Source organism: Ictidomys tridecemlineatus, chromosome 1 (genome assembly GCF_052094955.1).
Source record: "Ictidomys tridecemlineatus isolate mIctTri1 chromosome 1, mIctTri1.hap1, whole genome shotgun sequence".
Lineage (NCBI taxonomy): Eukaryota > Metazoa > Chordata > Mammalia > Rodentia > Sciuridae > Ictidomys > Ictidomys tridecemlineatus.
The window spans coordinates 88,340,537-88,363,821 of record NC_135477.1 but is presented as its reverse complement, the minus strand read 5'-3'; the positions used below and the strand labels follow the sequence as shown (position 1 = coordinate 88,363,821).

Below are 23,285 nucleotides of genomic sequence, written 5' to 3'. Positions count from 1 at the left end.
TTTGTTTATCATTTCAGGTCAGTGGGAAAAAATTAGATCTTAAAATAACTGGCATGAGGGCTGTTGTTACTGAGAAAAATTGAAGGTAGCTTCCTCCTACAGATTACTGTAAAATAAGTTCCAGGTGGATTTATGATTTAATCTTTAAAACTTAAAAGTGGGGACTAAGGGTATAGTTCTGTGGTAGAGCACTTGCCTGGCATGTACACCCTGAGTTCCATCCCCAGCATTTAAAAAAAAAAAACTGTAAAGGTGTTTAAATATAATATAGATAAATATTCTCATACTCTTTGGGGGGCAGAAGTCTTAGGTAAGTTATAATAACCAGAAAATATAAAGAAAGATGACTCACAGATGCTACTATTAATAATTGAAGAACTAGGGGCACCATTGGTGGTAGCGTGCTTGTCCAGCATGCACAAGGCACTTAGTTCAACCCCCGGCACTGAAAAAACATTTAAACTTTTCTACAGAAAATAAAAGATGCCACAAATAGGAGAGTGAGAAAACACTGTATCATATTTAATGTATAAAAGTTTAATAACCAAATATAAGGTACTGTCACAATCACTGAAAAGGAATCCAATAGAAAAGTAGAAAAAATGGTAAGAGCAAGGAACTTTCAAGATAATAAATGTAAATGACAAATAAACTTAGAAAGATGTTTAGTGCCAGCATGTTTTTGCACACCTGTAATCCCAGTGGCTCAAGAGAATGTGAGTTCAAAGCCAGGCTCAGCAACTTAGTGAGACCTTGTCTCAAAATAAATTAAAAAAAAAAAAAAAAAGAATTATCTGGGGATGTGGCTCAGTGGTTAAGCGCCCCTGGGTTCAATCCCTGGTATGTCGCCCCCACCCCCCCCAAAAAAAAAGATGTTTAGTGTCACTGATATTCAGAAAATAAAAATTAAAACATTTCAGTCATCAGATTGGCAAAATTTCAAAATAATTTAGTATCTAGTATTGACAAGGAAGATGGAGAAAAACACTCTTGTAGACACTGTGACTTAAAATTGACACCACCTTATTGGGGCAATTTGGCAGTTATCTATCAAAACACTAAATATTTATCATTTTCAATTTACCAGTTTCATTTTTAGACGTATTTGCCCTTGTACAGAAAAGGGTCTATTCAAGGATATTGTTTGTGATAGGGGAAAATAGCAAGCATTCCCCTACTGATTATCATTGCTAATTTTGTTAACATGTACTGGTCACATTCAGGGTCACTTGATGGCTGCTGCACTTCCATGCCTTCCACTTTGAAGAACATCAGTGGATCCAGCAGTTTGAAGCTGAAATTTTATACTTCGCACTAAATAAGTTTATAATTTATCATTTATACTTACCCACACTCACACACATATAGTTCATGTAGATATATATACGTATCCATCTACTCCTCCACAGCCTTTGTGTGTTTCTTGTACGTGACTTAGCCTTCTACTCCATCAGGCTGGGTCTCATCCTTAAAGCATCCTACCTCTCTACTCCTCCATGGCTTCAACACTCCTCTACAGTTTATAAAGCAGTTTACTTCTCCATTCAGGACCAACTCCCTCGCCTAGCTCTTGTGCTTTTCATCCTAACCTCTTCACTGCTACTAAGGACTTGCTATGTCTGTGTTCCTTTGTTTCTTCCCTTTTACTGGTTTTCCCTCTGACTTTAAACATGCTCAGGTTTCTTTAAGCATTCTTTTACCAGTTCATCCTCAGGAGGTGTCTATTCTTTTTTTCTCACTTCTTCCACTCCCATCTGCATATCCACTTCTTCCCATCTGCATTCTTCCCCAACCTGATCTACTTTTCTTAAGGTCAGCATTTATACTTGCTTCTTTTTCTTCCTCATTTAATTTGCCTCCCTGCAATATTCGGCATACCCCTTTTTGACCTTGCTTAACTTTTAGTTTCTCTTTAGTTTCATTATTAATAAATTTGGGTAAAAGAAGCTGCCTCTTTACATCATTGATAGGGTTTACACACTAAAAAGCCCTGCTTCCTCTAAGTTAGACTCCTAACCAATCTACCTGCCTTTGATTTCTCCATTACTCCACCCTACATTTGCCAACAGTTTCTGAAATACAAATGGAATCAGTTACTTTCCAAAGATTTTACCAGTTATTCCCATTGCTTCAAGTTGCTTCAAGAAACACTGAAACACCTTTGTCTTAGTCATATGGATAAAGTATCCATGTATTTAATCATATAAATGAGTTATCTTTAGAGAATTGGACAGGATTCCAAGACTATAGCCATGAACTGGGGCATTCCTGGGAGAACTGGAATGAATGGTCAGTCATACTGTGTATGATGCTCCATACAATGTTCCACCAGTCTTCATCTGTTGACACACCAGGCTGCTACCATTGCCAGAATGACCCTGTCTCTCCTCTTGGAAATAGGCTTGTCCTCACTCCTGCAGAATGAACCAGACCCTGTTCCATGGACTATACTCCACACGTGCTTCTCTATCGTAGCACCTGCCACTTCATCATAAACAGATTCTTTCCCTCCCAAACATTGTGAGTTTTAAGGGCCAATCTCACATTTAAATCCCCATATATTCATTTACTCGGTACATAGGATCAGATTTCTATTCATTAAATATTTGCTGAGTTAATAAATAAACAGATTTTATCGGTTTGTCTTAGACTGTCCATATATGAAAAATATAAGGCAACTTTTAAGAATAATAGAATAAAATTAAACTGCATTTTGTTATTTCTTCATACTAAATTATTTGTCCATAGCTCACCCTTGAGTAAAATCTCAAATAAATTCTCAAATGTTTGTTGTGCCTTATTCATAATATGCAGCTCCCTATTCACCTTCCGACAGATAATAGGATCAATTCTAACTTGAAAGTCTGTGAGACTTCAAGGAAAACTTTTGCTTTCCAGATAAAAAGGAATTATTTGGTTGGCTCCTTTATTTACCACTTTTTCATCATTTCCTCCTTCTATTGAAATGTAAAAGTGGTACCTGGGGAAACCACAGCCATCTGGACCCACGAGAAAAAGCAACATTCTGTGGAATGAGAAGCTAGAGAAATCTTGAGTCCCTAAATGTTTCTTTCAGCCACTTAATGAGCCTTTGGTTGGAAACTCCAAGACTACTTGTATTCTAAATAATAAATACCTGTTTCTCAAGAACCTTATTTGCAGCAATAAATTCATCAACCTAACTTGAGGCTGGGGTTGTGGTTCAGTGGCAGAGCACTTGCCTAGCATGTGTGAGGTACTGGGTTCAATCCTCATCACCACATATAAATAAATAAATAATAAAGGTATATCAACAACTAAAAAAAATTACATCACTTTTAGTAATTTTTATTGATGTAATATCTTGAGATTTAAGGAAAATAAATGTACTTAGTGTTGTTTTTCTGTCTGATACTAAAAAAAACAGGTTGGCTTTCTTAAATTCTTTATATTCTGTCATTTAAAATGGTAAGCTTTATATGTTGATCAATAATGTCAATAGAAAACACTATTAGAAATAAGAATATTTTTTAAATTAAGAAAGCCAGTTTGCAGATGAACACTTACCTAAATTCAGCATGGCCACTCTATTTTATTCTTTTTAAAAACTGATCTAATTTTTTAAAAGAGATCTTAAACTGTTGAAGACTAAGGCATTTCATCTTTTACACTCTCAAGTGTACAATGTAGTGTGTATATATTTTAGTAAATATATAGTAAGTATATATATTAAATGTATAATATAGTACTTCTCTATAAGCTGCATGAAGTGTTTCTCTACTGATAGTGGATATATATATATATATATATATATATATGTATATACACACACACATACACAAACACACACACACACACACACACACACATACCCTTGCTGCTGTTTTTAAAGTTCTGTTCCAAGTTGGGGGTATCCTCAGTTGAAAAATATGTTCTTAGCATGTTTAAAGCCCTGGGTTCAGTCCCCAACACCAAAAATAAATAAATAAATAAAGATTCTATGTCAAATGATATAATTTACTATAAGCATGCAGTTTGGTGTTAAAAAAAGTTGATTAATAGATGTATTTCTCTGCAAACGATATTTTTGAGAAAAATTTCAAGGCTTTTTAGCTGTGATGTTTAAGCCAAATATACTTAAAATGCTGGCATATGCTTTAATTGCATCCTTTTGCATAATATTAATAGGTATATTTATTTATTAATCATTTAATCAGCTTTAATTGGTTTTTTCTTAGCACCAAGGATGATTGCTTCAATGTTACTATTCAGCCACCTATTGGAGAACTGCTTTTACCTGTGACCATGTCAGAAAAAGATTTTAAGAAAGAGCAAGGTAAGAGATACTACAGTTTACTAGAAATTTATGTGCCAAACAGAATGTTTGTTTTTCTGATGTCTCGAAAATTTTCATGCACACATAGCCATTGACAGATGTCAGCACACAATCTTCCTGTTTTTGTTAATGCTTTCCACTTATAAAATGACCGTAAAAGTATATGTTTGTTTATATTCCTGGAATACTTGAAAATTGATTAATACTAGTCTTTAAAATAATAAATTGATGCTTAATCAGGTTTTGAATTGTGAGAGTTGCAGTTCATCAACCAGACTGTATACTACTATATTTTTTGTATTAGTGAAAAATGCCAGGAACTGGGGTCTTAATAATATCCTACCACTATAAATCTTTCTGTTTTTTTATTATTATTATAGAACTATCTTTCATGTCCTACTAACGTATTTTTCCTACACAGAGTTCCTTACCCTTCAAAATAAAGTCCTGATTATAGTATTAAAAGACTTCTATTTTCCTTTGACCTAATTCTATCTTAAAGAAATGTGTTGTTTAAATAAATCAGAACTAAAGCATTTTTAAATATATACCTACAAAGAAAATATATTTGGTAGAATGCAAATATTAATAGCCTTTATGTTGCCCAAAGTCAAACAAACCTTCTAATAAAAATGAGGGGCTGTTATATATATATATATATATATATATATATGAATATGGAAAAATAACACTGATTTTAGGTGCTTATTTAAGGATAACATTTATAAAACTAAGACATATTTAAGTGCTGTATAATCAGCAATTTTTAAAACTTTACATGAGTCTAGGCCATTTTCCCTACGTAGGAAGACAAAAGACCCCTTCATTTTGAGATCATTAAATCAAACCATCAGGCTTCCAGAAAGTACTAAGTGCCCACAAATACCCACACCTACGGAACAACGCTTGCTTCCTGGCACTACCATATTGTAGTGCTGAAGATTTATTTTACTCCAAGCCTTTGCAATCCACAATGTCAAAAAAGACCTGTTGTGGAGGAACCCCACCAAGAAAATATCAGACAAGCCTACAAATTTATAGTAGTCTTTTTTCTTCAGACCTTATTTATAAGTGATAAAAAGAATGATTAAATCCAACTATAATTTGTTTGCTCGGAAGTTCATTGTTGCTATAGAAAGAAAATTATCTTTGTGATTTTATTTTTCCAATGACAAATTGAATTGATTCTTATATTTGCTATTCTTACCCTTGCTGGCTAAAGCCTGCCTCTCTGCTTTACATCTGCTCAGCAAACCAAGGTGAGTGGCACGCAAGCGACTGAATAAGGCTTTGGCACATTTATTGTTAAGGGGATATTCTGGTTTTGAGAAGTGCAGCTAAGTATATCTAAAACAGCAGATTATCTCATACCCTTTCACTCCCTCAGCTTTTGTTTAGAATACTTGATATTTCGATCAAATTTTTTGTGCTCTGCTGTGACTGAGGGATTTTTCGCTGACTAGCCATACAGAACCGTAAGTGCGTGAGAGGTGCACTTGGAGAATAGCTGCGGCCCTCTGTGGACTTGTTGCCAAAATTCCTTTTTCTTCTGCCATTTTACTTCTATGGTTGTTGATTATTTGTCTGAATAAATCTGGCAGCTGTTTGCTATGTTTAATAGAGCAGAAAGGCTACTCTGAATAAAGCTATTTGAAAATTTGTTTATATGAAGTATTTGTAAATCCTTGCAGGTCTCTTGGCATTTCTGTATCATTCTTTCTGTCTTCCTGAATTCATTCTTTGATGTGGGACTTGATGCTGGCAAATTTACCACAGGTTTAGAGAGTCTTTTCAAGAGCATCTTTTCAGTCATAGATTTCAGCAGGTTTGGTAATGGAGGTCTCAATTCTCAACTTTACACATGTATTTGTTTGTTATCTATTCAAGGAAGAGGGCTTAGCTTATTTCACAGAAGATACCTAGAAATAACTCACTAATGGAAAATCCTACATCAAAATAAAAATCAGTTTCCTCACATTTTATCAGTGCAATGCTCTGGAAGGTAACAATGTGAATAAATTTAAGAAGTATGTGTTATTACATGATAGTTTTGACCTATTTTCTGCTTTAAATAAAATGAAATTACATAATTAATATCTCATTTCACACGGCATATATTTTAAGACTCAAGAAATACATTAAATGTATTAATTAACAAGTAACTGAAAAAAATATATAAATAAGAACATGGGGAACATGGTTCTATTTTTATTCTAAAGATGTACCAGAAAGTGTGTGAAATATTAAATAAAAGTGGTTCTACCGGATTACCACATTGGATTAATATTTTTAAAACAAAAAGTTTTATTACTAATATACAGTCTGATCCAACACTTTTTCTCAGTTGTTGAATTTAAAGTTCTGTGAATAAATATACTTGTTTATAAGAGTGTAGTCAAATGCTAAATGAAAGACTGAGTTATCCTGTACATTTATAATACTTATATTATGTACCTTCACTTGACACGATTTATGCATTCATTGCTTTCAGTTTTGAGTGTTGCTGAGTTCCTGAGCAATGTGTAAGAATCTTTCAGTACTACAAAAAACATGGGATCTCTTTTTTTACTTAAAATTTTTAATTTGGTTTCTTCAGTTTTAATTTCAGGGCATAAGCTAATTATTTATTCCAAGCTTTCTCCTCATTTTCTTCTTGTCATTTAAATTGCAAATCTAAAATTTGGAAAGGTCCTTTCAACTTTGATTTCCTTATATTATTTGGTTTGCATTTTAGCAGTTAATTACATCTGATTAACCTAAATTAAGGGCTCACCAAAATTTAGATAAATTCGAAAGAAGCCACAAATTCTTTAGCCTGGCAATTTTAAAATATTTTCCCAGTAACTTTACCTTTATTATATGTGAGCAGGCTATCCAGTGTTTGAAAGTCTGTTTTTATAGGAGAAACTTAATGATACCTTGGCATATTTTTCTTGTTAATTTGAGAATACCTGATATATTTTCATTTAGCAAAATCTCTGATTTAAGAAACCTAAAATGTTTACTTAATTTTATTGTGATTTATGCATCCATCTTATGGGTTCCTAGCTAGCAAGATGCTAATTCTTTAAATGGTCAGACATTTACTATTTTCTGGCCCTTAACTACCACAAGCAATCATATTTGATGCCCCTTAATTAGAGCACCTTTTTTTCTTTCCAGGTTCTTTTTCCACCTCAGCAATCGAGACAATACATTTGCTTACCATGCTGCTCTCCTAAGTGTTCTTTTGCATGTAAATTAATCTTGATTCAGTTTACACTGTCATGCTGAGTGGTACAAATTGCCTATAACAATAAAACAGCATGAGTTAAAAATAAAGGGGGGTGGGAAGGCAGATTGAATGTGTGCCTTACTTGATAGGATGTTACTTTGCTTTATGCCAATACATTAGCTGACGATAATGAATCTTCTGTTCTGAAAAGCATGGTTTAGTTGATTTTTTTAATTTTACTTCAATGGAGCAGTACCTTGTCTTTTATAGAACAAGTTAGACAAACCATTAATGACAAGAGTGTTAAGGTTAAATATGAAGCAATGCATTCACTTCTCTGAGTGCTATCCATCTTTCCATTTACAGGAGCTTGACAAAAGTACTGGCTTTGTACAACATTTCCTTTAATTACATGCTGCGGGAAACAGGCTTTTAACATAAACATAGTTGCATTCATTTATTCAGCAGTTGCTCTTCAATAGAGCTTAATGGAGAAGGTTTAAATCCTAAATGAGTACACACATCTCTCAGCAGTGTTATGTCAGCCACTGTGCTTTACTTAAAAGCAGTGTTTGACTGCTTGTGTAGTTTTTAAAGCTTTTGCCTAATGTTGAAGTTAAACAGCCTAAGACAGAACATAGTGTTCCCAGAGTTTGAAAGTGGTTAGTAAAAACTGCTCCCTGTTAGAAGCTAGATAGATCTATTTTGTATCTGATGGCATAAGTCTTTTTACGGGGTTTTCATACTGTTAATCAGAGGGACTTTTGAAAATTTTATATTGTATTTGCAATAAATAACTAAAATATATTGGCCTGAAGGTACAGGGTCCTTTGAAAACAAAATCAAACATTACCATTTTCATAAATTTTGTAAACTGCTGTGCACGTATCAAATGCCTGAAAAGCTATTGTTTTTAATAAATATCACCAGCTACCCATGACTTATAGCACGGATCCAAGTTGATGACATTTATTGTAATTATTTTATTGCTTTAACCTGGATGTTAATCTTCAATATTTTTTCCAAAGGTTTGATGTGGTATTGACTTTGTTCAGCAAACATTTTCACAGGAAATTCTGATGTTAATGATAACTCTGTGTTAACACTATGACTTTCACTCATAATTTTGCTTAACTTAGTTTATTCTTAAATATTATTTGAAACATCTCAAAATTTTTCTATTCACATTTTCCCCCTTTGTTTGCAAGCTTTGTACTTTGTAAAGTTTGGTTAGTGTTTTTGTTGGCAACTGTAGTTTCGTTCACTAGGCAAATATGGTTATTGTTCAGTTTACGTTAGAAAGCTTACCTAGAACCACATGATTGTTCAGTGACTTCCAGTCATTGTTGAGATAACTTTGATATGTCATATTGATGCCATTCATCAGGTAGTGCTGCTAGTTATTCTAGTATCACTTTGATTTGTTCTCAAGCAGCATTTGACTGATCTTTGAATGAATAGAAAAAAATTATAATAATAAAAAAATATGTTCTTAAGAAGCAAAATCTGAATAGTTTATATAACCCAGGTTGTGTAAATGTACTGAAATTTTATATTTGTAATTGTGTCTTATTGTCCTATAATAGTAAAAATTAGATTTGTAAAGAGTTATTTTTGGCTGCATTTTTTTTACACAAACACTGGCATTTTTAAAAAAGTGCACTTGCCTAGCATGTGCAAGGCTCTGGGTTCAATCCTCAGCACCACATAAGGGTGAATAAATAAAATAAAGGTATTGTGTCCAACTTCAACTAAAAAATAAATATTTTTTTAAAAAAATGATAATAATCATCTTGTAAATTACGTTCTCAAGTGATATTTCTTTTGTTGGGAAAAGTTTTTAACTTTTGTCTCAGAGATTATAATTGAGTGATTTTTGTAAAGAAATCAGTAAAAAGGAGCCTTCTTTTTCTTTTACAGGAATGCTGACCGGAATGAATGAAACTTCTGCTGTAATTATCGCTGCACCCCAGAATTTCACTCCATCCATGGTCCTTCAGAAGGTTGTAAATGTAGCCAATGTTGGTGTAGTACCTTCTGGTCAAGATAATATCCACAGGTAGGTTCATTGACACATGACGTGTCAGTAACTTGTACAAGTACATAATTTTCAATTCATTGTTTGCTTTGGAAATAATAACCCCTAAACTGGTATGTATCTTCCCACTTTTTCCAGTGGTATACTTACTTGATTGATAGGTTTTGTGAAGTTCCCTTCCTCATTTCATATCTTCCTTATTACACCAGCTTGGCTTCTTCTGAGAAGTATACATACATACATTTTATTACAGCTTTGTAATTTGTAAAGCTGCCTTCTATGACATGCTTGAGAGTTTATCTTATTTTTATTTTGCTGAATTCAGTGTATTTCTAGGAAGAACTATCTATATATAAAGTGTGAAATTGGACTTCTTTCATTGGAAGGGGGACAGTGTTTGTATACTACACACAGATTTCTTTGGGAAAGCAGTTCCCTAGGGCTACCTCCATAGCTGCTAGACACCCAGCGTAGGCCAAGGGCAGCTTCTGTTCAGACCAGGAGTTTCTTCACCACCGGGCATCTGAAGCATGAGATCCTAGCCATTTTTCCTGAAAGGTAGCAGCAATTGTGATTAATATGTTTACACTCTTGGTATTCTTATGAATGCCACTGGCTTTAAATGGAGATGAAGATAAAATAATTATCCCTTAAATGGGTGGCTGTTAAATAGTCCTCTGTATACTTAAGGGAATCCATGCAAACTATCTCATAGCATACTTTTGCCATTAAAAATATCTGTACATTATATTTAATGCATCTTTTCTTATATAACTATCAATTATAGAAAATAAGTTTAAAATCAAAGGAAAGGTCTTTAGACCTTTAAAAATAAATTTCTTTTTATTCTTAAAGGTCTGAAGACCTTTAAAACAATTCCTCATCTGTTTCAGAAATGGATGACAGGGTAAAAAAGGGAAATTGAAATCAAATTCTGTGACATCTATGTAAGAACACTGACTTGACATCAGAAGAGCTGATCTGCCATTACTCAGACCTGCCTAATGGCACTGTACTAATCGGAATAGAATGAAAACTGCATGTGTTAGTCAAGAAACAGATTTTGGGGGGATCTTTTTTCCTTTTTTTTTTTTTTTTTGGAAAAGAAAGAAGAAAGTCCTTAAGTTGCTCAAGAGACTTCATGCTTCAATTTATAATAAGCCTTATATATCTCACGTAGGATGATAAGAAAATGGATATAAGGCCATCCTAATGAAACCATTGTGCAAATTCAACTCATCTATTAATGTTCAATAGGTGAGAAAAGTGAACAGAAACCTTTTCAGTAAATATATATGTTTTGGTTCTGAGTTTTCTAGTATTTTTTTTAGTCTTAGTGCTTTTCTGGGTCATTTCTTTTTAATCAGTCCTTGGAATTGTTAGAATTACTTTTTGAAATGACTTGTATCAACTCTAACTTTGGCAAACTCATTATAAAATTTTACCTGACAAATCTATTGTTCACCTTCTGCAGTCTTGTTTTAATATGTTCTTTTGTAATGTACAAAAAAGCACACAGTAATCATTATTTATGTTCAGACTTCTAGTTTAACTTTTGTTTTGTTTTGAATGTGGATTGTTTATTTTTCTAAAAGCAGCCTTCCAAATTGGATCTTAGAAGAAAAACGTCAAAACTAATAACATGAAAGCTGTCTTCATACTGGAAGAGAGACTTAGAAGGACACCTAGCACAGTTGTGTAATTCTAAAGCAAAGTTTACCTATAACCTGTCTTAGTGGTTGGGAACTTAATGCCTGATCAAATTACTTAAATTGCAGTCAGTGCTCAATTACTCGTGCTAATGTAAAGGGGACACACAACTAAGAACCATCTATGTTTGGCGGTAAAGTGCAGAGATTGTACTCAAACTTAATGTTCGTCATCCTCATGCACATCCTCAATCTTTTGACACTTTTCTCTTCCAATTCCATTGTCAGTGGTTTGGTGTTTGACTCTGTAATGCAGAGGAGGAGCCAAGTTATTGCAGAGTCAAAGTGAATAAAATGCCTATCTGTACTTAAGGATGTGCTGTGTAATCTTAATTTGCTTCTCAAGTCCTCCAATACTTAATTGAAAATATTTCTTATTTACTTTTATAGGTAAAGCATAACTATAATAGTGTTTTAAATTTTAGAACACTTATAGGTAATGAAGACCTCACTATTTATATTTTTCATACAGAGGATAATATAAATTATTCTGTATGTATAAAACTTTTGCCGTTCTTATTCATGCTTGTAGCAATTAGAACTGATAAAATAAATAATTGTCAAAATCTGAATCAATGCTTTTCTTAATTTCATTAAAAATGAAATAACAATTACTGATTACATTTTAATGACAGAAATTAACAATTTACCACTTTACTGAATTGTGTATTAATGTTTTTAACTGTAGAATTCAATATTATGTTACCCTGTGGGATCAATGAGTCTCTGTTTCTAAGCCTATTTACTACTGGTTAATAATAAAATTGAAATCCCTATGAGATTTTTTAATGACTCCCTATTCTTCTGTGATAGTTGCTTTTTTTGAGTTTATGAGGAACAGGACCAAAAGCACTCTAATATTTTTATTAGTGGCAATTGTTTAGAACTATTTTCAAAAACATTAAGTATAGAAAACATTTTGACTTATTAATATTTTAAGAGACTAATATTTTAATATGATAAATTACTCTTGACAGGACTATATTCTGTTTAAGCTTTCAGAATCTTTTCTTTCTTAAAGGACTTTTAATAAGTATTGGTATATTCAAACCAATGAATAGAATTTCTATCACCTAGTTTTGTAATAGTTTATTCTTACTGCTCTTCAAATTTTGAATATGTTTTGCATTAAATACCAAGTAAAGAGATACTTAATGTGAGAATTTCTGAGTAAGAGTAAAACTTTATTTATATGCAGAAGTAAGTAATAATAAAAAGTAGGAATTTCAATTGAATGCTTAAAAGAAAATATTTCCTAATACATTAACAGAAAATGGCCTCCATTAAGAAAAAGTCAATTAAAAGAACACAAGTTTTGTGAAATTCACTTCAAAAACCTGGGGCATCTCCTAAATAGATAACACTTAAAAGCTCAGTTGAGTTTCATCTGTATTAGATGATATGATATTTGTTTTGATTTCCAAAATGGGAGATAGAATCAGAAAGCCAAACAGTATTGAAAAACTAGCTTTATCTCTATGTCTGTGGTACTTGTTTGGGATTTGACAAAGCTGCTCTTTGAAAACAAAACTCTTATTGCAATCTGTAGGTGTGATCATTGTGCCCATATGGTGTTTTCCAGATTACAGTTACCACTTCATAAGAAATTCTGTAGAAATGAGAAGTTCTCTCATCATCTAAAAGCATTTATTAAATATGTAGTTGAATATCTTCATTTCCTGTTAGATATTTGTATTAAAATATATGAGATGTACTATTTCCATTGTAAAAGCCTTTGAATGTATTATGTAAGTCAATCCTGATGAACTAATCCATAAATTAATTATATACAAAAGGCAAAATGGACAGCATTACACCAGAATATGAATGGACTGCAAAGAGAAACCATCAAGATCTAATATGTTCTAAGGGAGGAGATTAGCAGGACCAGCAATGGGATTCCTGGGTTCATCCAGGGCCAGGAAAAATTACTTGTGATCTTCTGAGAAAAATCCAGTAAGCTTTTAAGAGGAAGGTTCCATATTCAATAGTGTAGAAGCAGGGGTGCATTTGCTTTTATTACATTGTTGTCCTGTGGTAACAGTGCTAATGAGAAATACAGTGGCCAAAAAGCAGAAAACTAAAAATCTATAGCTTTAGAATCTTTGGGTTTTTCTCTACATTAAAAAAAAAATCATATGGGAGTTTGTATAAAATTCAGATTCCTGGAACCCACCCCCAAAACTGAGTTTAGCACATCTGGGACAGGGCCCTAGTATCTGCCTGTTATTGGTATTATTGGCCAGTACTCTTAAGTGCCATCCAATAAGGCACACATTCCAAAGTCCACAGGTTGAGGCTGCCCTGGATAATCAAGAAGTCATGATAGCCCCATGACACATTGTAAAATGTCTTTTCTATATTTATAAATTTATATAAACTATATTTATATATAAATATGTATTTATATATTTCCTTTTATACAGGGATACTAGCAAGATGTATGTTTGCTTATTGGTGCTGGGAATCAAACCCAGTGCCTCACACATGCCAATAAGTTCATGCTTTACCACTCATGCTTTACACTTCAGCCTCAGGCAAAATGTTTAATTTTTTTCTTATATCTATCCCAGCATTTAAGATAGTATGTTTAGGATAGTAGTACATTACAGTGGTATGATCACAAGTTAAAGTTTGTCTTTTCAGCTATCTCAACCATTTCACATTTTAACCCATATTCTGACATTTGTATACAATCTTATAATTGAAAAGAGTTGTCACACTTCATACTCATCTGGCTTTTTCATAAACATCAAATTGACCCTATAAAAGAGAGAATGTGGTATTTGAGTGAATATGTTGTCTGCCATGGTTCTATTTTGTTTCTTAGCTAGAACAGCATTCATTATTAACTTAAATTTAGTACTCATATTCCTTTTCCTCCATATATCTTAACTAGTGGTTTGGCTTTTGTTTACCCTTTTACTTTTTCAATTTTCAGATTTTGAATATATACAACTTGCAGGTAATAAGTTTTAGTAAAGTAAATGTTTTACTATTGTCATGTCGGTTCTTAACTGTTTGGAAAGTCTGGTGTTGTGAATTGAACACTGTATCCCTAGCAGTCTGGTCATTGACTTTTAAATTTATGAACATATTAAGGCAGTTTATTTCAGGTTTAAGACTAAAATCTTGTTATTTAATTAAAATACAGGTAAAGAATAACTTTCAGTTCTAGACTTTAAACTCATTCAATTAATCACCATTAGCAAACAACTGTTAAAGGGTCTTTAAAAGAAGAAATACATATATATTAGATCTGTAGCATTTAACTTCTTCGCTCAGTCTTTTGAAGACCTTTATCCCAGGTTCTGCTAGTACTAGGATTATAAAGAACAAATGGTATACTCAATTCCTAGTGGGATCTTGAATATTTATCTGTATTCTGTTCATAAATTGATTAACCCTTGGGGGAGTTTTTTTGTTTATTACTTGTTTTCTTTTTTCTTGGTAACTCTAGATTTAAATTCTGGGCAATTTTGGAGGATCATAATGGAAAACAATTTTTGCTTATCAAATAACATTTAAAGTTTTAATGTCCTAATTTTATAAGCCTTGAGACTACTGTTAACCAATTCCATTTATGCTAAAACAGAATTTTTTATAAGCAGGTGTTGGTGTAAAGATGTTAGGCTTAGGTCTTTTCTATAGTATGACAAGTTTTGTCTCCAACAAAACTGAAGAGTTGTGGAACCTATTTAATCATCCAGAGTTCTTTCTCAAACGAGTAGTTGTCCACTAGAGGGCAGCACTGCTTTTTTATCTGACTGCTTTGGACTCCACTGACTGAGCAGCATTTCATTGAAAAACAAGTGTGGACCTCAGTTAATTTTTACATAGAAAGCATACTTGGCTATTTTAGAAGTAACCAAGCTATGCAGCTGATTTTATCATTAAAACATTCTGTATTTAAGTTTTATTTCATGTAGCCATTGTGAGGTAATGTCCTATAATGTAACAGTTTTGCAAATAGGAATATATAACTTTTCATGTAAAAATGAAAAGGGTATTCTTTCCTTCTGAGTTGACAGTTTTATAAGCAATCAAACAGATTGAGGCGGGAATTTATTTATTTTACTTTTTTATTTTCTCTTGTTAACCTCCACCTTATCCTTCCTCCACCAGACAAATCAGAAATGATATGAAAGAACTAGAATGTTTTATGCCTTCCTTGAGGAAAAGTGTACCTGGATTTTTTTAAGTTTTTTCTGTATAAAGAGAATGCAACATTGATAAGATAGGGCAGGAGTAATTGTTTATACCATCTTTAAAATTTAAAATAGAAAATAGACCTAATTATGATGGTAGTTTATTTTTGGTGTTAACTCTTCATTTGAACGTTAGATGAAAATATTACAATACTATTGGACAATTTCTTAAAAATAGAGAAAAAATATGTGGCTTTGAATAAATTCTCCAAACCATAGTCGCATGTAATTTTTTTCTTATATTAATAACATTACAGTCCAGTCATATAGTCAAAAATAGAATTTTGTACAACTTTGAAATTCTCTGCCTGTTTGAAATGTTTGTATATTAACTCAAGTTAATAAGGATTTACAATTTTAAATCCTTTCAGATGATAACGCTCCAAATCACCATGCTTTGGTATTGATGTTTAGGAGGCTTATTCAAACCAGTATTTCTTACATATAATGATTGTGCGACTTCATTACACATTTGTCAACTTTGGACTAATTATTTTTATACAGCTAGGGCAGGGCACTGCATCTTGTGATCGTCTTTCTTACTAATAGGATTCTGTCTGCTTCACCAGGCAGTAATTGAAGGCTTCATGTACAGAGTAGAAAAAAAAAAAGTTTTAGCCTGAGTGGGCCATTGTCACAGCTTCTGGTAACCAGCAGAACAGAAAGCACAAGAAAATTGAACTCAGAATAGAAAAATCAGAAACCAGGAAGACTATCCAAGAGAAGAAAAAGCATGTCTCAGAGCTGTTGCATTAAGTGTAGCAAATCTGATTCTGCGTAAGAAATTTGATGTTTGTGAATACCCTGGAGGTTGATGCAGCCTCGTTCAGATAAATATTCTTAAGTCTGTGTTGTGCTGTTAACATTTTAATTGTTAGAACAATTGAATCATGTGACTTTTGTTCCTTTTAACAAAGAGCATTATGGTCCATAGCCAATGCCTCACGAATCTTATAAAGTGTGGCTTATGTGTTATACATAATATATGTGTTCAAATTGTTGATTTATTTAGCCAGTTTTATAATTCTGACAATAGTTAGGCCAGAATAACTTTTTAATAAGAGTGAAACATGTTTTCATCTAACTCTTACAACCAGTTTATTTTGTCTTTTTCTTTTTTTCCATAATTTTTATTGGTGTATTATAGTTGTAAATAATGGTGGGATTCATTGTTACATATTCATACATGCACACAATATAATAATATAATTTTGCCAGTATCACTCCCCAGTATTTTCTTTCTCCTTCTTTTCTCCCATTCCCGGCCCCCTTACTCTACTCATCTCCCTTCATATTTTGTCTTTCTCTTAAATCTTAGAAATTCAATAAAAATTAAATGTCAATTGCTGGAGCTAATAGAAAAAATATAAGGTAAAATGCAGAAATAGCCAGTCTTACCTTCTTGGTTGGTGATCATAAACAGCAAGTGATTAGTGGTAGAATGAAATGAAAAATTATGAAAAATATCTAGATGGTATCCTTTTAATAACATGGAGCCCATCATACATAGGCAATACATCTTTAACTGTCATCTCACTTATTTGTTCTCATTTGTGGCGTTACTGGTTTTCGAGGTTGATTGGTCTCCCCGTAGTCCTTCCCTGTGTTACAGCTCCTTTCAAAAAGGTTTTCTATTTTTCATTGCTAGTGACTTTTGAGGGAGTGAGGGATGGGGGATATTGAACATTTTAAAAATATCTCTTGAGGGAAAGAATTAAAAGTAGAACAAATGATCAAGCCATAATGCTTTGAATTATAGAATACTACAAAGTCAAGTACACAATTTTTGAAGGGAAAAATCTTCATCCCTAAAGTTTTTGGAAAATAATAGATTATTTACACTACACATAAATAGGAAACACCTTAGTTTACCTGACAAGAAAACAAATATTAAGTGTACACTTTTCCACATTTTGGAGGAATATGTGTGACCTGGAATCAGAATGCTTGAGTGCAAAGTCTCACTCCACCATTCACTGGCTCTTGTGTCCCTGAGCAAGTGCCTCAATATCTTAGGGCCTCAGTTCCCTTCTCTCTCATTGTGACCTGCCTCATAGAGTCAAATGAAGTAATGCAAGTGAAGTATTAGGACCCACCAGCAGGCACATAGTAAGCTTTTAATGTATGGTAGCTGCTGTCATTACAGTGATCAAAATCTTCTGACATTTCCAAAAAAAATTATGTCCCAGTGTGATCATAGTTTGAGGCCAAGTACAGAGATCTGATGTCAGTCATTAAGTTTAGCATATAAGTATTTACAATCAATGTGTCTTATATATAAAAGCTAGCTTTTATTATGTACTAAGTAGTTCTTTTTCCCTATCTTTTAAATATATGTTAAAACATAGCCCACTGAGGAGTGAAAGGATTAATAACTTTGGGGAGTGGCTTTTGCTTTCCATGGACCAAAACAAACCAATTGCAATCATGCTGTGTTCCAATTAAATACATCCTTTTTGAACTGTGAAATGAGAATGTCAGAACATCTGATCTTCTGGTCTCCTCCTTTAAAGCATTGCTTCCACCATGTGTGCCCACCAGAACATGGAGACCTCATTAACAGGCAGGAGCTTTTACATCATCTCAGAGTTTGTTGCTAGGACAGTTTGCCGAGCATGTTTCCATTGCAGTGTAAGCAAATGCCTCTTTTCATTCATGCCCCTGTTCTTTATAGCGTTGAGAATATCATGGTAATAAGGTTTCAAAAACACAATATAAGACACAATTTTTATTTTATCTCTGTAAACACACTGACACCAAAAATGACATTTGTCCTTGCCAAGTTTGTATTATTTTAACATTGGTTCTTAGTTTTTAATAGAAAAGATATAAAATGTGCCTTGAGGCTATGTAACCCTGAAATTAAAACAACAGTGCTTTTGTGTTCCTATTCAGATAGGATCTCCTTCTCTATAGTCCCAAGGCACAAGTGTTAAGTAAATAAAGGGACTAATAAGACTATTGTTTACATAATTATAACCCTGTCAGCAATAGGAACCTCTGCTGCAGTATTTGTTGAATGAATTACAGATATGATGGCCAACTCTGTGGGAAAGTTGTATAAATGAATGGCAATATAGATCCTTGTATCCTTTAGTGACAAAGTTTAACCAAAATGTACAAAAAGCATTCTCCTATGAAACATAAGAGCCTTAAAAATTTAGACAAAAGAATTGCATAAACCTTCAAGGAGAGACAGAAAGGAGAGGTCATTTGGGGACTGGAGATCTTTCTTGTTCTCTCAAAAAGGAAATTGAGGTACCCAGTTTCTAATCTCTTGTATGCATATCTGAAAAGCAGATGGATATGATTGTAAGAGCTTTATAAAAACCTCTTAAACATTGGTGTGGTTTATATTCCTAAACTGGTTACTTAAAATTGCTTTTCTCCTTAGGCAAACTGCTCTATGAGTTTCCTTGCAAGTTTCCAGCATGTTTGAAGACAGTACATAGATTACTAGGAAGGTTTCTAATGTACTTTGTCAACAACTCATTAGCTAACATTTAAAAATACAACTTCCAAGTATTGTTAATATTTTCAACTTATTATGGTTAGCATATTTGTTTTGCTTTCGATGTATTATGCTAATTATTGTTGAAAAAATGATTTTCTTGATTCTATTTAGGCCAAAAATGACTTGTTGGGGTTTAAGAAAAGGAATCTACCATGTTATAAGATCATTTTTTAAAAACTCAAAAAAGAAATTACTTTTCATTTAAAGAGAATCTGCTTCCTGCTTAAGTGGCTAATATTTTAATTAAGTCGGGAGTGAAGTTTTTCTGAGTGTCTCCTGATAAACTCCCTCTTTTATGTTGATGGTAATTAAACAGATCCCTGAGGACACCGTGAGCTCCATGCAAGGCCCATGCTAATTGTCAGACATGAGACACTGACCAGTTGGTTTGCTCTTGAATAGTCCGCAGCGTGCTGTCAGCACGGCAGTTTTATTTTTATGTATTGTGAGCTGTTGTCAGGGCTAACTGGGTGCCATTGTGGCTGAAGATGTCGCGCAAATTGAGGCAGATGGCTCAGATTCAGACACGTGTCATACAGAAAGGGGAAAGGGGATTGGCCCTGCAAAGTGGGGTCACAGCAGGTCACAGACCTGCTCTACACTTGTTAGTGTTTTCAAAAGCTCATGTGCAGCAACTTTGTTTTTCTCCAGTCATCCCTGCAATCAGACTCCCTCCCCCCAAAACTGTGTGGAACATGCTCCATGTGGAAAATGGAGGCATGGGAGGTTCCTATCCTCTTCTTCCTCCTCTGGGGCTCAACTGTGCGTGCAGAATGAATTAGCAGGATTGACAGAAGTTCATTGTGCCTCCAACGGCTTTGCAGTCAATTGCAGTGCTTAAAAGGCTAGTTTTGCTTTTAATTCCATGTAATTAGTAGGTTCTTCATGTCTTGGAATTTAGTAATAGAGCATTAGACCTCAAGTTTCCTCTATTATATTCTAAAGCAAAAAGAAGGATCTAATGGTCCAAACAGTTTTTAAGAGAGAGAGGGAAGTGTGAGATTGCAATTGGCTGTCACGTGATTTTATTTCGGGTCATCATTAACATTAGAGATTGAATTTGAATATTTTTACATGAGTGAATTCAGTGAGACTTAGTAAGAATTTTATAATGTACATAAAATTATCTAACTTCTTGCATAATCATTTTCAGATCTGAGGAATTAAAATTTTCAAGCTCTTTGAGAAAGGTACCTTTTCTTCATGTGTTTTAAATATGTAGATCAATTGGCTTATTTTAAATGGCCCTGTGCATGGTGAGTTGTTATGTATTGAATGGTTGCTTCCCAAATACATCACAGAATTATACAAATATATCTGTCATTCAAACTAATAAATAAAATAGACTCCCTTTTCCTGATCGGTTTTTAAAATGCATTAAATTACCTGCTTTTGGTATGCATGGACTGGACAGTTTATTGATTTTTTTTTTTTTTTTTTTTGTAACAGGAATGCTTGGCTTTGGGTTTTTGGCAGTAGGGAACCTGCAATGAAGTATTTCATTTGAGAAAAAAAGAGTTATTTTAAACCTATTTGAATTTACACTGTCTCCTTTTTTTCCCCGTCTGTGATAAAAAGTCTTTTTTTTTTTCTTCCAGGTTTGCAGCTAAAACTGTGCACAGTGGGTCATTGATGCTAGTCACAGTGGAACTGAAGGAAGGCTCCACAGCCCAGCTTATCATAAACACTGAGAAAACTGTGATTGGTTCTGTTCTGCTGCGGGAGCTGAAGCCTGTCCTGTCCCAGGGGTAACCTGCTTACATCTGGACTTCAGAATCTGGCACACAACAAAAGTGCCTGGCATCCACTACTGCTGCCTTTCATTTATAATAATAGCCCTTCCATCTGGCAGTGGGGGAAGAATACACTCTTGACATTCTTGTCTCCTGCTTTAGAATGCTAGTGTGTATCCATCATGTATGCAATACTTTCCCCCTTTTCGCTTTGCTAACCAAAGAACATATATTTTACTGTCAGTTATCTCAACTCCTGAATCCATGTGGCATTTTCTCTGTCCTACTTCTTTTGGCCTCCTCATCTTCCTTCTCTTTCGACAATGATGGACGTGAATCAGATATTTAAATGTATTGAAAATCATCTGCCATTCAGCAGTAAGCAAACATTAACAAAGAAATAGCTTCACGGATGAAAATTAGATAGCATACTTTTTTAAATTAAATGCAAAAACGTGGTCTCTGCAAAATTTTGTTCTTTGAATTTCCTGGTATTGAAATTGGTTACTGACAACTGTCATCATGAAATTTATTTCTGAATAATAAGATAAATAAACTAGCACATAAATAGTGTTTGTCTCTATATTTTTAATGAGAAACTGTTTATAATCCCGAAGTTCCTATGCTGAGCTTTCTGTCTTATAAAGTAAATATTCTGAGTGTTACATTATACAGAGCATCAAGAAGGCTTAGTTAGTGAGAGAGAAAACAGTTTCAAATCTTAGGTAAATTTTCTATTTTGTTACAGAGTAGTTAACTTCAAAGAAAAAAGTAGTGTATTTAATAACAAAAAAAATCTTTTGTGTTATAAAATACATCTCTTTCTGGGCAGTTTTAATGTACTAGTAGAGATTTGATTGTAAGATCTCCTATTCCTGCTGAATAAATTCTTTGATTTTCATTTTTCCTTTACAAACCTTGGTATTCAACTTTGGTAGGAACTAACTAGTATATACTTAATTGTAGAAATTTAAAAACTAGTTATACGATCAACATATTATGATGTTTTCTTCTAATGTTTAGTAATTCTAGACTCATTACTGTTCTTAATGAGATTGTTCTGTAATCTGAAAAACTATTACCTCTTTAAAACCAGTTGAAATTTTATTTACCGTGTGTGTGTGTGTGTGTGTGTGTGTGTGTGTGTGTGTATTTGAGTAGGGATCAAACCAGGGCCCCCTACATACTAGGCAAGTGTTCTACCACTGAACTACATCCTCAGTCCTTACCTTTCTGATAACAAGATAATATAAGCAAGTCAGTTCTTTTTGTTTAAAGCCACATAAGTGATTCTTTTGTTGTTGTTTAGTTTGGTTTGGTTTAATTGGAGGTGTTGTCTCACTGTGTAGCCCAAGCTGACCTGAGACTTCTGTGCTCCAATAATCCTCTGCCTCAGCCTCCTGAGTAGCTAGGACTATAGACATGTACCAAAGCACCTGTCTACAATATTGATTTTTTTTAAATAAAAAGGAAGATGCATTGAAACATTTTAGAGCATACACAAAGGGTTAAAAAAAATGTATATTCTTAGAACATAAACTTTGAGAGGAACAAAACAGACTATGGAAAATTATTTAAATTTTCAAGTTTAAAAACTGGAGAGAAGCTGGGTGCAGTGGTGCATGCCTATGATCCTACCAACTTAAGAGGCTGAAGTAGGATTGCAAGTTCAAGGCCAGATTTGGCAACTTAGCAAGGCTCTGTCTCAAAACATTTTAAAAAACATTGGGCATGAAGCTCAGTAGTAAAGCACTCCTGGGTTCAACTCAAGTACCACCAAAAAAGCTGGAGAAAGTAAACAAAATGGTTAAATTTTCTGTTGCTGAAATATAGCAGTGAATCTAAGAGAAAATAAGTAGTCATTTGCCATATAAACATGTTTTGATCAGCAGTGGACTGTCCTTAGGAAGATGGACCTGTAAGATTATATCATCTAGTGACTTCATTGGTGTAAACAGACTTTGTGATGTTTATGCAATGCTGAGTCACTAACAAACATTTCTCAGAATGTCCCCATCACTTAAGTGGCACAGGATCGGATCGTATTGCTGTAAAAGCCAAATGGTTCTCATTCTGAAGCCTGTGTGCTGTAGTAATATGCCCAGAAGCAACTCTATAATTGCTGTCCGTTGGCATTTCTCTCATTATCCCTATTTCTCAGGGCTTCATAACTTCAGATTTTTAATCAATAACTTTTGAAATGTTATACAGAATTTGACAGACTAAATATCTATTTTGGGGGGGAAATTATTGTCATCAGGCAGGGAAAATGCATGTTATGATATAGAAGAGTTTTTTATTTTTCTTAAATTAGGGTACTCATCTTTTTTTAACATCTACTAAATTTTGTATGCTTGAGATTGTACTAAGTAATTTACAGGAATTAATTTATTTAAGTTTGGAGCAGTACATTGAGTTGAGGTATTATTATTATCCCCATTTTTTAATTAGAGCATTGGGTTCATTTTGAAAAAAGTCATACATGCATGGAATTTAATTTACTCCATTTCAGTTAAGGTACTTGTCTTTGAAATTAGGTCAGACATTTGTATTT

The 23,285-nt window shown here is 33.5% G+C and overlaps 1 protein-coding gene across 2 annotated transcripts in view; it reads left to right on the top strand.

Moving 5' to 3' along the window:
- Ap3b1 (adaptor related protein complex 3 subunit beta 1) overlaps positions 1-21,304 on the top strand; it is a 239,841-nt gene extending 218,537 nt beyond the window's left edge. The window contains exons 25-28 of one of the 2 annotated variants that reach the window (XM_040271866.2): positions 4,218-4,315; positions 9,450-9,588; positions 20,152-20,188; positions 20,597-20,683. In XM_040271866.2, coding sequence (XP_040127800.1) covers positions 4,218-4,315; positions 9,450-9,588; positions 20,152-20,188; positions 20,597-20,608 — 286 coding nt within the window. In that variant the 3' untranslated portion in view covers positions 20,609-20,683. Of the gene's footprint in view, positions 1-4,217; positions 4,316-9,449; positions 9,589-20,151; positions 20,189-20,596 lie in introns of both variants that reach the window. The other variant, XM_005328985.4, reaches the window with a different exon arrangement.
- The last annotated feature ends 1,981 nt before the right edge of the window (positions 21,305-23,285 follow it).